Here is a 15,710-nt window from a genome sequence, read left to right on the forward strand (position 1 = left end):
CTCTCTCAGTTGTATCTTTGTTGAGACTGCAGATGTTGTGATTGTGGTTCTTTGTTGTGGTTCCAGTGTGATTGTTCATTTTTAGATTGGCTCACGTGTATTGTACAAGCACACACATGCATGCATGAAAGCTCACACATACGTGCACACATGCATACCCACTTCTACAGAGAAATAAATAAAGACAACGGAAAGGAGTGATTTTTTTTTTTGAGTATTTCTTTCCTTGCTACAGAATTCGTGCACCGCATGCAGCAGGTCACATGCTTCAACATCTGTGATTTAAGAAGAAAGTTGAAAAAGCTGACAGTGAAGCATTCATGTGCAAAGCTGCAAGATTATACGAAAACTTTAGTGACGATTGTGAAAGTGGTTAAATGCACACACAATGTACTTTGTGTGCTGCAGTTAAAAGTCTATTTTCATTGATCACAGTGCTATACAAATATTGCACTAGTTAATTTTTTTTGCTAGTATATACAAGCTGGGATCAAAAGGTTCTAATGATTGACCTTGAAAAGAGGTTTTAAGTGATTCATGAACGTCGTTGATTTCTCATTCAACATCCTTTTGTCCTTATGGACCTGTGCCCTTAACTTGAATTTCATTTTTGGTAATGTGGACAAAAGAGTTGCACTAACCAAACTGTTGAATATTTTGAATTTAAATATTTTTTAAAGCAGCTTAAAAGTACAACTTTCTCAAACACAGATTTCTCCATCATTCTAGTAGCAGATGTTTGGCTTCTAGAAAACAAAATCATGAATTAATTAAAACTGGAAAAACAAAACAGGAGATCCAATTAAATTTTTATTTTCGATTGTCACAAACAGTGTCCAGGAGCATAAAATCTAAGCAATGTAGAAATGAGCTACATTCTACGCATCAGAAATGAGCTCCTGGGGCTTGTTGACATGACAGGATTCAGTATGTGACTGGACTGTCTCCACTTGGCTCTAAAAACACCTTCGCAGCATGGCAGACCACAAATGCTGAGCCACGTGTTCCTATTTTTGCCCTGCAGTGCTACTCATTACTAATTTGTTACCATGGAAACACTGAGTTATAATGCAGGCAGACTTTTTAAGTGTAAGTTACGTGGGGTTTTTGTGTCGTTTCAGAGCAACAATATCATACGGCGTTAAACACAGTGCTGCAGGTGAATCTCTGCTCTTCTGCCATCTCATCAAAAAGCACAGCTGCTGACCACAGTGTTCAGTAACAGAACCTCAGTGGAGTGGAAGACGTGAAATTCTAATTTAAACCTGTTTCCTAGTAGATATATTGGGTATTATTTCACATTAAAATCATTCGTAATGGAAGCTGAGAATATTAAACCAACGATTTTATCAGGAAGTAATGACATGTTTGTTATGCTGTGTATTATGTTCTTTTCAGAAACTGTCCAGGCATCCTACTGCACTGTATGATCTGTAAAATTCATTTGAAACATTTGCCATATTCCCACAAGTAAACTCAAGCTATAATGACAAACTAAAGTGAAGTTTTCTTTCTTCTTTTGTGTCTTTATGATTTGCAAACCTGGATGTGGGCAGATTATCCCTTTCTTCTTAGCATATTGTGTAAAGTAACTTCAGACTGGAAGGGAAGCATCTATGATGACGTGTCTTCTCTGTGCGGGTTTGTGCCTTTGGCCCTGGGTTTTTCATCACCTCCCTGATCGATAACCTGGCAGCCGGCTTCAGAAAGAGTCCTGATAGTTCCAAACTTCTTCTATTTTACATTTCTTGAGTGCTCATAGCAGCCCTTGCACAAATTAAGGTTTAAGTTTCAGCAAAGTTTTATTATGTAGGCATTTTTCCCAACATGCTGTGTTTAAATTGGGATTTTATATACATGTATGAATGTGTGTCCCAGCTAAGTACGAGTTGGGCACACTCACATTCTTGAATACATCTGTAAGGAACAATTTCAATTTAGATTTTCAGTGAAATCTGTAGAAATTTCTGATTAGTTGATCTGATCTGATCTCTTCGCTTTTTCATTTGGATATATCGATGTTGATTTTGCCAGCTGAGTGCGAACAGATCACACTGTAAGGATTTCTCTGTGATCATCACATAAACTCCTTTGCTGTAACTCACTAAATGAGTTTGTGAGGAGTAAAAATATCTGGAATCCAATAAATGACAACATAAACAATGCCAGCTGCCTGAGCCATGCTCAGAGCTCATTGCTTCAGGTCTGCACTGGGACATGCATCCGTGCTTATTACTTTACGTTTTCAGAACCACTTCCTCAGCTCTGCAAACGATGGATTCATATTTCTCAGGCTGATCAGAGGCAAAGAATTCAGTGCAGCCTGAACCTTATTTATGACAGCTGTTATTAACCACTGAGTGTGGTGGTGAGTAAATCTCTGTCACCGTGCTTAATTTGTTGTGGACTTTGGAGGTGGATGGCAGATACAGTTGTCATGCTGAGTAATACACCTTCCTGCTAATCTGTGTCTTGTGATATAAGACCATGGAAGCAATTTAGCAGGCAGGACGTGTGAGGCTCAGGTGGACTCTTCAGGATGGCAGGCTGGTGAGTTCAGAATCAATAAACCAGTTTAGGAAGATTCTTCATAATTCTGTCACTACTGTTCACACTTATCCTCTGCAGCAACACCAGACGGAGTCTTGACAGGCTGAAATTTAACAACACTTTAAATTGACACTGACTTCATTAGAGCAGAAAATTAAACTGATATGTTTCACTCCAGTCTTTTCAGCGCATTTCGTCCCTTGCGTGATATTTAACTTCAGCCTACATGTCCCACAGTGCCTTCTGCCTGTTAAGTGGCACTTTATTGCTTGGCAGTTCTCTTTATCCTTTCTTAATAATACCACAGAAATGTGTGAAATGATCTGAAAACCTCAATGAACATGTCTGTTATGGTGAAGAAGCTGTTATCAGTCCAACTGCATTCCTGCTCCGGCCAAATGTCACCCTCACAAGCTCTAGAAGTGCTTTGATTTTCAAATGACAATAATTATACTAAACTTTATCGATTAATGCCAAAAAAAGCTTAAAATGAAGTTAGTACCTTTTATTAAAATGTGTTCTGGAGCAGTGAACCTGATGCCTCCAAATACCGTGGACAGTCATGTGGTACAGAGGGGCACTGGTAGTGAAAGAACTGGTCCCACTCCCCAATTTCAGATGAATGATCTGAATTACACTTGTAGTCTTTAGAAATGAAGTTTCATGTTTCAGGCAATCAGAGCTAAATCCATCCTAGAGTTTCTCAGTGTACGGCACCACAGCAGTTAGTCACGACCAACTGTGGCTGCAACATAATCATCTGGCACTAAGTTAGAAAAACGAAAAATGTTTCTATGAGAATTTCTATTTAAAATTAAGTTCAAAACTGAAGAAATACATCAGTTTTAAGATTGTGGGAATAATTTTAGAGCCACAACTGAATTTGATAAGTATGTTTGGAAGATTTCAGATATGTTTAAGGTCAACCTGAACTGTTTTAAGTAAATTTGACTCCACCCGCTCCGGCAGCACAGTCATTTGGGCATTCATTCATATTCTATGGCAATATGGCATCAAGCACCACCATCTATAATTAAATATCTGACATGTTTATATAATTAAACTCTGACAACATTGGATAAAAAGTCTGTTCTGGGGCATCGCTGTCACATTTAAAAGAAATATAACTGATTTAGTTTTGAGTGTTTCATTCATTTGGTTTTCTTAAATGAGTTTTGTATAAACAGTCCTGCCCTGTTTATACAAATGCGTCTTTCTAGATAAACCCAAAGACGAGACAGTAGCAGAGTTACCTGGAGCACGGTTAGTTGCTTTAACCTGTCACATCACTGATCTAAATTTGGATAATCAGCGTTGATGTTCCACGTCATCGATGGACGACACAACTGAAATCAAACTGATCACAGATTTTCAATCTTTCACAGTAAAGGTCAAAGGCTGCTTTCAAAATAAATCTGAACTGCTTTTATTTTAAATGAATTATATAATTGTATATAATTTACAGTGTAATTTCTCAGTTATTGCAGTCAACAGCTGCAAAGCCTCATGGAGAGAGTGGAGCCACTGACATTAGGAGTCTGCAAACCACTGGATGTCATGGCGTTTAAAAGTGAGGCTGCTGGTGTGTTAGGCATTCTTAAAATAATGTTTTGTGCTTTCAGTCAGCTTCGATTTATACAGTCATCCCTGAGCACAGACGTGGGATTCATTCTGAAGCTACGGAAACTTTTGAAATTTTGCTTAAAACACATCTGAGCTGAGGATGAAAAATTATAATAGCTTATCATGAACAGTTCAGACGTCTGACTCTCTCTCAAAACTGGGAACCCTAAAGAGTAAGTCAATAGATGTCAGTGGGAATAACATGACACCGGGAAAAATGACTCAACTGTACTGCCTGTTTTCTTTTCCTTTAGGGCAGGAGTGTCAAACATAACGCCCGGGGTTGAGAATCAGCTTTGGAAAGGTGAAGAAGGACCCTGGAATTTCAACTGTATTTTCAGAAGTTTCCTAGTGTTTCCTACTGATAGCTTTTCCTATTCATACTAAAGTAATTGAATTCCAGATTTCTGTATTTTACACATTTAAGATTCATGCTCACAGATTTCTTTCATTTACGACAGCAGCATGTAGAAAAAACAAGACTTAGTGTTGAAATTGTGCTTGTTTTTCTTATATCTCACTGTTTACACTGACAGAAAGGGGACTTTCACTACATACGATCAAAGGGAATAAAATGGCTTGGACACCCCTGCTTTAAGGAAAAGAAACATTTACACTGTTGCTGTGCATTCTGGGATTTTGAGGCTTTGTTGGTGTTTTCGTCATTTGTCTTCTGACAAAATCTCTCCATGCTGCACATTTGCTGCTGAATATCTCTGGAAAACATCCCGTCCACGATTCAGGGCAGACTCAGCTGCTCATCTTAGTTTAAAGCAGGTTTGATAGAGAGGGTCTCAGCACACTGCAGGCTCATTGTGTTGACCAGACTGTACTGAGCAGCACATCACTGCCACCTGCAGGTAGGGAGTACAACGCTCAACATTAGGAAACTCATGTTTCATTGCTGTCACAGTGACAAAAACGAGGTGAAGACCGGGCATCTCTCTCGCCGAAATTCACGGCCCAAGCAGGCAGGGAGCGCGGCCTCCACCCGCTCTGGGCCCGTCTGCTCCGTCACCTCCGCCCCACCATCAAAGCTGCGAGGGACACTTTGGGGAACAGCCATTTTATTAATCAAATTTGAACCTTTGTGTTAGTTTCTCTTTATTCCAGTGCCACCATGGTGAACACTCATGTTAAAAATAAAAAGTGACATTTTTTTTGTTAAAATGTATAATCATAATGAAGACAGTTAATCATAGAAACTAATCATAGAAACTGACATTATGACCTCACAGCATTTTGGATCCCTCAGGCTAACTGAAAGAAAGAGAACAGAAACGGGCCAGGGCAGACAGGAACAGAAAAACAGTTTCTTACGTATATATCCACATGAACTTTTTTTTTCAGATACTTCCCATAGACATTATAGGTTTGGTTCGAAGGGGGGAATTCTGCTGGATTGTCTCACGTTTTTTTTTCCCTGTAGAGGAGCATTGCTGCAATGCAGCAACAGTAAATCTACTGAGGACAGTGAGAGCCCTGAAGACTCTACCTAGTGCACTGAGAGAAGGGATCTGGACACACTTGAGTCGGGCTGTTGTGAAGTGCAAACCATCAGTACTCAAAAACCTCCCTGTTCTAGCTAACATCATTTACCAACCTGGCAGACAAGCAGTGGTAAACTACACCTGAATACAAAAGCTGGAGTGTGTCCGGCTCTGTAAGTATACTCACAACATAGTTATTTATCATCATTACAGTACAGTATAGAGCAATAGTTTCCATAGACTTTTCATATCTTTTTTCATATTGCACCATCAGAGAATGGGACACAGAGAAAGATCAACAGAGACTCCATTTCCTAATTAAAATGAGATATGTGCAAACATGACTAAGGACTTTATTAACCAAATCAATTCTTCCCTGTAATATCCACAAATAAAAGTGATTTCTCTTTTTATATATATATTTATAGTAATAAGAATAATAAATCTTCACATTGGATCATTTCATAGTGTGACAAAATGCTCGACTGGGCTGCCCACCCAGCCGCGATCATAATCCTCATTGTCTTTTAATTGGTCAGTCCCCATGCATCCATAGGAAATAGATTTTTTTTTCTTCAAAAAAAGTAACAATTTGAGAGCAGCTGAAAAGTTTGGACTCTAGTTTCAATTGCTTTTGTTCCGAGATTTCTCCGAGTTTCACTGAATGCTTCAGAAGAAAATTCCATAGGAAAAAACATGACTCCAAATCGTCATCTTCCAGAAACCAGGAAAAGAAACCAAAGAGGAAGAAAAAAAGATGTCCAGGTTCTTATGAAAACACTGGAGAAGTGATGGTGATAATAGATCACTTGGTAATCAGTAATTAATGATCAATAATAGCTGACAACTAACAATTAATAATCACCAATTTCTTATAAAGAATGAACAAGAATAAATAAATGCTCCCTCATTACTCAATTAGTTTGGCAAAGCTCCGACTGGACTCCTCTCCAAATGAGTGAAATTTTTTTTTCTCAAGTGATACAAACAAATAAACAAAACAAAACAAAAAATACAAACAAGAGGTGAAAGAAAAGTCTAAAATAAATAAAAGGACATTAGTAAAAGTGACCCCGTCCTCGGAGGGAGGGGACATATATACAGAACTGTGTGGTGAAAGTCAGTTTACTGCACTTGAGTGTTAAGTCCAGTGTTAGAGTGAGTTCTAGTCCCGCCCCAGGTGCCCCTGCTGTTATACTAGCGTATAAGACTTTGCGTAGGGGTTGCTGCTCTGTTTCAGATGTCCTCTGGAGTCCAGCAGGGACTCCTGGGAGGTGCTGAGCTTGGCTGCCTGGGCCAGCTCTGAGCCCTCTCTGTGGGGGAGTGTGGCCGCTGATCCGGGTTGCCACTGGGCCACTGGGTCCCTGCTGGCCTGAGGGGCCTCTGTAGGTGTCGGGGGCGCCATCCGAGAGGGCCGCTTCAGCGAGCGGCTCTTCTGGGGCTCAAGGCAGGCTTGACCCATGGCCGCTCTCTCCCCACTAGCTGTCCCCCTAGATGACCCCGAGCAAGACATGCCTCGGTTTAACAGGAAGTCCATGCGCAGATAGGGAGGAAGGTGAACCAGCTCGCCCCCTGAGGGACAACAAACACAGAGCAGGGTCAGTAAGACGACAGACACTCCTGAACAACCTCACCCTGTTCTTATCAGGCTAAAATAATCCTGCTTATTCTTTTCAGCCAAATTACTCTTCCACTCCTGTGACATTGAAGGCGTGTGGAATAACTGGGCACTCTTATTTTGAAATGCACAAAACACCAAATCAGCAGTAATGCACTAATGCATGCGCTAATCAGGTAATGGACAGTTTCATTCATGTGGATTTACATTATAATGGCTGGGATTTGCTCACACTATCAAAACGTTCCTGTGCCTTTTAAAGCAGATATCGCTGCCTTTCTTTTTTGCCACATTTATAATGAATTTTTAGACAATGCTTCTGCATCTGTGTCCAAGTTGTTTTCATTCAGATTCGACTTGTGGTTTCACTTTAAATAAGACGACTATCAGCTTGAATGAATTCACTGCTGGTGTTAATATTAGGGGTAAACATTAGAGATGTTGAGCAGTTATAGTTTCAGGCAGGCTGACGTGTGGCCTCTGGACAGCTTGGCCTCACCCGGTCTGTGAGCCTTGGGCACGGCCATGTTCATAACCCGACTGACGTCCTGAGGCTTGGGTGGGGAAGCGGTGAAGCGGCAGATGCCTGATTCGGATGGTGTGCTGGAGGTCAGGCTGTCGGTGTAGTCATTGGTGCCTGCCGTCATCTGCTCTGACGAAGTGTCAGAAATGAAGCATTCGGTGATGGTGAATTTGGCGTGTCGCAGCTGCTCCTCCATCTTGGCGTGCTCGTAGGCTCTGGCGAGCTCCTCGTAAGTGGAGGAGGCGCTCTCTGTTGACACCATGCTGCTCCGTGCACGGTCTGGATCAGGCCCAGAGTTAGTGGAGTGGATCATTGTTAGAATTAGTGCAATGGCATTTTGTGAAGGTTAATACAGGTGCTATGCTGTTAGACACGTAGGGTCACACAGAGCAGCTCTGTGTCATTTACCTGTGTCCTGAGATGGGCTGACGCTGTAGCTGTCACTCTCCTTGTCAACAGAGCCTGCCACTCTGGGTGTGGGCAGCCTCCAATCAGTGCTCAGAGTGTGAGAGGAGACTGGCGGGTGGGGGCGGTTTAGGGTCCACTGGCTGGCGTACCTGTTGCGAGCAGCTGGGCCAGCTTTGGCTGTGCGGCGGGCTGTCGGGTCTGAGAGCGAGGCAGAGAAACGCAAGGTATTTAAACAGGTCGAGCAACAACTTGGCTCAATGAAATGGTCATGATTACAACAGAAAAGAGTGGCAACAGTATATAGTCTCTGGGATTACAGTGGATTTTCTTCTGCGTCACTATGCAGACTTTGATTACTAAAGTAATAAAAACTAACGGTGAGCTCACTGCATGAGAGCTATTGAGCCAAATTTATTAACATGTTGCACGAGTGTAAAAAAAGTGTTGTCAGTATTTATAAAGAGAGCACAGTGAGAAGATTGCATGTAAGAGACGGGAGGAATTTTAAAATCAAGAACTTTATCTGATTCACTAATGTTGGCGGTGCACAATTTACCACTAACTGTGCCGATATCACAGCAGCTACTGCTGCACTGAGACGGCATCGCAGAGATTTAAGAGTGTGTGGATTACCAAGATTACCAAGTCACCCAGTTCTAAATGTGACCCGGAGCCTCGAACCTGAAGGAGGTCATCCAATGGCAACAAAACTTCGTCCAACTTTTCGTGCATGTGGCACTGAGTTCAACATACTGTGGCTTCTGTGGCAGTAATTCCACAGTGGGGTTCAAATACAAAGGCTAAAGAACAACCGAGGGATGATGGCGCTGACTTTAAAAGCTGTCCTGCAAATAATAGTTTGTGCAGCCATCCTGCAGCTATTTATACCTGATAATAAACCAGCTGAAGTCTATTTGTGGAGTGGATTTCATGTAAATATAGAATCTGTAGTGAAACCGCTCCACAAGGAAACACCTTATTGACTCCAGAACAGCAGGCATGGCAACAGCACTGTAACTATGAAGCAGCATAATGTGGCGTATGAGTGTGGCAGCAGTCTGCTGAGCTTTTCAATGAATCCTCATAACTTCCAAAACAAAAGGCAAAGTGACAGAGGGAAGGTTCATGAAAGGAGAGAGTTCTGGGAAAATAAAAGGACACATAAACATTTTAATGTATTATGAAGTTAAAAAAAGAGTCCGTACTGGACTTACTAGTTCCTGGTCTGGCATCAGACACGTCTACCAGTGGACCAGTGGCCTGGGAGATTGATTGGTAGTGGACAGTGTGGGTGACTGTGGACGATTTCTGCTTCTGTGTCTCCCCGAAGTCGTTGTCGGTCAGTAGCACAGTGGACCTGTCATCTTTGAGACAGCAGCAGAAACAAACTTAGCCTGCGCGCCATCGTACATTATGTCCTGTGTCACCAGTGCTCGCTGCGTGCTTACCAACAGTCTCCATGGTGTCTCTCTCCTCGATGAGAAGCTGGGCTCTGGGGATATCGATGTGCATGCGGAGCGTCTGCTGCTGTTTGTTAATTGGCTCTGCTGGACGCGTGTTTTTACTGAGAAGCACAGAGCAGATGAAAAATGAGTGGAAGTAAAAAGATCTGTAATTGCGTCTGTGTGCATGCTGAGGTAAATGATGACGGCTTAATGAAGATGTTACCTCATGAGCATCTCAGCCAAGCTTTTTGCATCTAGGAAACATAAAGAGAAAATGTTAGAGGCAAGCACGTAGCAGATTTGGGAAACCCGCCCATCACGTGCGGGGACCCTCATCATCTCACCTCTGAGCCTCTTGAGCCTCTGCTCCCTCCTCCTCCTCCTCAGCACCAGAAGGCCGATGAAGATCACGACGATACCCACCAACACGCAGGAAATGGTTACCATCATCTTCAAACCCTCACCGCTCCCAGAGTTATCCTCGCTCACATTGGGCGCCTTCACTAAAGGTGCGATGGTACCTGTGCAGAGGTCATGTGACAGTGTCAGGAGACACAACCTGCATGACAACCCCCTGATCTGTCTCTTTAAATGAAAGCTACTGAATGAATCCTAATGAGTAAAAAAAAGTCAAGAGCATTACAAATTTTGTGTTTCACCATAAGCTGCTGCCCTTTCCTAATCGTTGTGCTTGACCTTTGTCAAATTGACACTAATGCTTTGTTCTCATTTCGCCCAACTGTACCTCAGTACCAATGAACTCATCCTTCACAGCTTAATGCTCACCCCCACCCTCTCTTCAGCAGTCGCAGAATGTGAGTGAGGGAGGAAATGAAGTATTTGTTCCTCAGAAGTGATTGTGGTAGAATACTGCTGAGCCCCTGGTGTGCAATATGAGCTGGTAATGCTGGTATCCTTTATCTCAAAGGAGATCAGGAGATTATTTGATTCTTGTGTTAGAATTCAGAAGGCGGCGTCATCATGAAAGCCAAGCTGCAGCCACTAGATTTGGTATGAAATGTGCTTTTTATTGCCCGATTTGTCAAAGGCAGCTCAGTCTCCTTGAGCCTGGAGCTCTGCCATTAACAGAAAAGGTAATTTATTCCTCTTTGCCTCAAACTCTCACACTTAGTCAGACTCTTAATGCTATAGTTACTGAGAACTTATGGCTTTTATCACCAATTCCCTCCTAAAGTGTGAGTGTTCACATGATACTACCTCTGGAGCAGCCAGTGAATCACGCAGCTACAGTACCCTGCTGGTTTCAGTAGCCCACGACAGACAATCACTCTGCTCCCTGTGAAGAAAAGAGTGGGAAACAGATGGTCTCCTGCCACCATGTGAACTCACTGCCATCATAGCTGAGTGTTCCAAACTTGACTCTCTTCTCGGCATAGCCGGCGCTGTTGTAGACTTTCATCTGCAGCTCGTACCAGGTGGCCTCCTGCAGGTCGTAGAGGACGTAGCTCTTGGTGAGGGAGGTGCGCTGTGCCGTGGTCCAAGTGGGCGAGTCTACCGGCCGATACTCCAGGGTGAACGAGGTGATCGGGCATCCGCCGTTATTCCAGCCGTTCAGGTTGAGCTTGACTCGAGTGGCATTGATGCTAGTGAAGAGCTCCTGTTCTTTAGAGTACTGAGGTTCTGTGGGAAGAAGGAAAAATAATCAGCATTCAGACACAAAATTAAGAGCTTAAGACGAAGTACACCTTGATTAGACCTGCTTTTGCATTCACACAGTCTTTATTCTTTGTTGCATACGTTCAACAAAGTGCTGGAAACAGGAAACCTCAGAGATTTGGACCCATGCTGGCATTGGCAGCTATCGTGATAAGGAAGCCATTTGAGTAAACTCACTGTCAAGTTCATGAACTTTGTGACAGAGTGCATTATTTGCAGGAAGGATTTACCAGTGACTGTGTGTACACTTAATCAGATGCAACACATTCTGTGCTATCACTTTATTTTCTAAATCAGGATGTTTTCAGAAACTGAAACCAAATTCAAATTTGGTGGATCTGTCGAGCGCGCTCTGAGATTTCACCAGGGATCTGAAACCTGCACAGGCGGCGGTCTGAAACCTGAGCGGGTGGTAGGATCTGGGTGTCCTGGTAAGAAAGTCTACAGCTGAGGAGTCCACAATGAGAATTTATTCTCCAGGGTGAGACTGTCAGCTCAAGCCCCGATGAGGGAGTGCAACCTCCTGAATTGCCACTGAGCCATTGTGTGTTTGCACAAAGTACACTAAAAAGTTGTTTCCATTGCTCCAAAAAATGAAAATTAAGTTAACACACCGGAGAAGATCCAGGATAATTAAAAGGCAATGATCTAAAAATAACTGCAGTCTGCTCATGCATGAGAATTTTGAAGGATCGGTCTGGTTTAAATCCAATAAGGTTTTGGCTCTTCACAGGTTTGATCACACCGTATATATTATTATTTCTCAGGGAAAAAAGTTAAAACCTCTTTGACCTTTTAAAACGTGTTTATCACTCCAATCATTTGCTGTATTGTTAAGTATTTTAAGTTTACTTTTAAATAAGTGGAGGCTGCACAACGACTAACCTGTAACATGCCCCTTAAAGAAGAACAGTTCATACCTTTCCCATGGGTCTTTGCTTCAATGATCTCACTGATGCGTCCGGGGCCCACGGCATTCTGGGCGGTTAGGGTGAACTTGTACCAGGTGCCGCATTTGAGATTCTCTAGCCTGTAAGAGCGCTCACTTGGACTGATGGCAAAATTACCCCACTGTTCACTGTTATCCTCTGAGTACTGCAAGATGTAGCCTGAAGGTGGCACAGATGGAGACATGAATGTAAATCAAATGGTAAAAAAAGCAGTGACAGAGAAGGACAGGCAGAATCTCTCTGACCTCTAATGGAGCTGCCACCGTTATCTCCTGGGATCCAGGAGAGGGTGATGGAGGTGGTGGTTGTCTTGGTCACTGTGAGGCGAGGCTGGTCAGGAGGAACTGAAGGAAACAGCAGGATTTAAAGAAAGAAATCTAGCACTGAAAAAGATGATAACATGTCATTCTTTTGTCTTTCTGCCCATGTTGTAATTCTCACCTTGAACCTGGAGGTTTAGGACAATCTTGTCCAGCCCAAAGCTGTTACTGGCCACACATGTGTAGTTCCCAGAATCCTCTGCTTTCACTGTGCGGATAACGAGGCTGCCGTTCGTATGGACGCTGCGCCGGCTGTCAATCACAACGGGTGCTGGGGTCCCGTTGCTGAGGCAGAGATGCATTTACGATTAACTTTCAGCTTCTAGTGTGCCACACAGACACTGGATATTTTAAGGAGACAATATCCACAAATATTCAGCTGTGAAAAGATCCTCAGTGATCCTCAGTGATTAGTATTTTACTCACATCTCCTTCAGCCACTTGATGGTTGGTGAAGGATCACCAACTGCCTTACAAGGCAGCAAGATGTCCCTCATCCAGGGGGTCGTTACGGTCCTGTTGAAGGTCAGGATCCGAGCCGGAGCTGCAAAAACACACAACTGATCAGCCTGCAGTGAAATTCAAAGACATGTGTTCCTGTTTAAATATTTCAGATGGAGAATTTAACTTAAGGTGTGCTCACACATGTCTAACCTGACAGACTTCTTAAAGAAACTAGTGAAGAATACATTTCTGTGACAATTATTGCAACTTTCTACAGGGGAGCAATAGAAAGAATCGTAACTGCAAAGATCACAAACTGGTATTAGATATGCACAGTGCAAGACCAGAAAGCTCTGCAGCGGGCGCTTAATATAGGAGCTGACTCCAGACAATAAAGACCTGTTGGTATATGCATCAGCTTATCTGCGTTTACAGAACATGCAACATGTTCCCAGGGCCAAATGCAGCATTATTCCCATTTAGTAATGCTCCTTGTCTTAAGAGTCATTTTTACCCAAACTGCACATTTTACGCATCCACTTTGCACTTCGAGCTCACAAACGTGATACCAGGCAACAGAGAGCTGTTCAGCATTGAAAAGCACATTTTATAAGAGAGTAGCTCCACCGACCCTCAGCCATGGGTTTGACAGTGATGATCTCGCTGGCATTTCCACGGCCCGCAGCAGTCACTGCAACAACCCAGACGCTGTACTGACGGTTTTTGCTCAGGTTGGGGATGCGGTAGAAGAATACATCTGGGGCCGCCTCAAACTCACTGCTCACCTGGAGGAGGGAGGACGTTCATAAATGACTCCAGTGCATAAAAAAACACTCAGGGGTAAAACTACACATGCTGATGTTTTCTATTGAGCCCAAACCAGTAATGAACAAATATCGTGTTTGCACCCAGCTGGACTGATGCTGTCCACGACCAGTTCTCAAACAGCTCAAACTATACTGGCCAGAGTTCACATTTATTCACTATCTGTGATTTTTTTGTACACCTCTGCAAATGTTATAGTTGTTTAGGTGCTACAAATATTTGTGTTTCACATGTTCATGCCTTGTGTGTACACACATCTTTAGGACACATCACATATTTACAGTTTCTTGTGTGACAAATGCTTCAAATAGTAATAAATAAATGGTTCTAAATGTCCTGATATGCAGGGCTATGAAAACTTAGGGTGCTGTAGCATTATGCTGAGCAGGTGTAAAGCTCTTTAAAGCTAAAGAAACCCACACAATGACTAATTATTTCTGTTTTTTGTAAACTTTTGTTTTTACTTTACTTTTACTGTAATTATTAAACAAACATAAGTCATCTTTGCTTCAAGCCGAAGCTCCAGGTTCCTGGTTATCTTCCTGGTTAGCTAGCTCTAAAACCGGAACTTGAATTAAAAAACGAACAAACAATGTTGCAACAATGTGTAACAGTGTAACATTGTCTTTTTGAATGATACTTTGTTGATGTGCTTTACCGTGGGGTGTGGGTTGGAGCAGAAAACGGTGTATTTCCTGATGATGCCGTTCACTTTGAGAGGAGGAAGCCAGGACACGAACACCATTGAGTTGGATGCAGCTGCTGCCTTTACCCCCGCCGGAGGACCGGGAACTGAAAGCATGAGATAATTTAGTTGATATACTCCGTACATTAAGCTAATATTAATACTTGAAAGATTTTTATGGCTCTTTTTACACTGATTATACAGCTAGATAACAGATGGCCACATAACATATTCTCTCTGCTGGATGCGAGACTTACTGCTCTCTACTTAATAAGTATATTTAGGATCCTGCCTCATTTTTATCCCAGTAAAATACTGTTGGTCTAGAAAAACTGACATTTAGTGTAAAGAGGGGAGATATTGTAATTCCTTGAGGCAGTGAGTCAAATTCACTTTAGCACAGATCTTAGCATAACCTGACCATGAAACAACCTCTATGACAGAAGCTCGCTACAACCTGACAGCTGCCTTTTTATTTGGAGAGGTGACTTAATCGGCCTACCGTCCTCCTTGGTGCGGGTGTAAATCTGTTCACTGCGGACACCATCACCAGCTCTGGTGAAGGCCAGCACCTGGATGCTGTAGTTGGTATATTTCTCCAATCCATCCAGCTCCAGTGAGGGCTTAGAGGTTGTCACGTTCCTGATCTCTCCGAGCTCTGGCCAACAGAAAACAGAAGAAGATGAGTTTGGAGAATAGTGAATAAATCAGCGTGGTGTCTACACATCTCTGTTCACTTCTGACATGTTAAACTGTTTATGTTTGACTGGATCAACTGGAAAAAATGAGACTGAGAATACGGTAACTGCACATATAATGTCTGTGTAGGCTCTCACTCATCCAGGTCATGGTAATCTAAGGACCTTGGAGACATCTTCAGGAAACTTAAAAGTCTTTCTTTGTTAACCTAAACAGTTATATGTTTAGGTTCTGAACTTGTTTAAATTCAGATTTATCCTCTAAACACACTGACAGCAGTATTAAATCGGGCTTCAGTATATGTAAGAATATTCTGGTTCCTGAATAATTTTTGTGGAAAACAAAAATCCCCATAATGTCTCCTGTTGTAAATAATCCCGTTATGTGACAGGTTGCCACTGGTCCAAACATGTGACTACTAAAATATAGAGGCTCAAATACATAAAAGTAATA

The 15,710-nt window shown here is 42.5% G+C and overlaps 1 protein-coding gene across 2 annotated transcripts in view; it reads right to left on the minus strand.

Annotated features, from left to right (window-relative positions):
• Nucleotides 1-5,223: 5,223 nt before the first annotated feature.
• The window catches only part of dscama (Down syndrome cell adhesion molecule a), a 112,457-nt gene continuing 101,970 nt past the window's right edge, over nucleotides 5,224-15,710 (minus strand). The window contains exons 19-33 of one of the 2 annotated variants that reach the window (XM_026181047.2): nucleotides 15,061-15,216; nucleotides 14,532-14,665; nucleotides 13,680-13,833; nucleotides 13,031-13,148; nucleotides 12,726-12,889; nucleotides 12,530-12,628; nucleotides 12,255-12,443; nucleotides 11,008-11,298; nucleotides 10,002-10,178; nucleotides 9,881-9,911; nucleotides 9,661-9,776; nucleotides 9,418-9,576; nucleotides 8,213-8,410; nucleotides 7,781-8,083; nucleotides 5,224-7,235 (exon numbers count right to left, since the gene is read on the minus strand). In XM_026181047.2, the coding sequence (XP_026036832.1) occupies nucleotides 6,856-7,235; nucleotides 7,781-8,083; nucleotides 8,213-8,410; nucleotides 9,418-9,576; nucleotides 9,661-9,776; nucleotides 9,881-9,911; nucleotides 10,002-10,178; nucleotides 11,008-11,298; nucleotides 12,255-12,443; nucleotides 12,530-12,628; nucleotides 12,726-12,889; nucleotides 13,031-13,148; nucleotides 13,680-13,833; nucleotides 14,532-14,665; nucleotides 15,061-15,216 (2,669 nt within the window). In that variant the 3' untranslated portion in view covers nucleotides 5,224-6,855. The remainder of the gene's footprint in view (nucleotides 7,236-7,780; nucleotides 8,084-8,212; nucleotides 8,411-9,417; nucleotides 9,577-9,660; nucleotides 9,777-9,880; nucleotides 9,912-10,001; nucleotides 10,179-11,007; nucleotides 11,299-12,254; nucleotides 12,444-12,529; nucleotides 12,629-12,725; nucleotides 12,890-13,030; nucleotides 13,149-13,679; nucleotides 13,834-14,531; nucleotides 14,666-15,060; nucleotides 15,217-15,710) is intronic. The other variant, XM_026181048.2, reaches the window with a different exon arrangement.

This window comes from Astatotilapia calliptera, chromosome 10 (genome assembly GCF_964374335.1).
Source record: "Astatotilapia calliptera chromosome 10, fAstCal68.1, whole genome shotgun sequence".
In the NCBI taxonomy this organism is placed as follows: Eukaryota; Metazoa; Chordata; class Actinopteri; order Cichliformes; family Cichlidae; genus Astatotilapia; species Astatotilapia calliptera.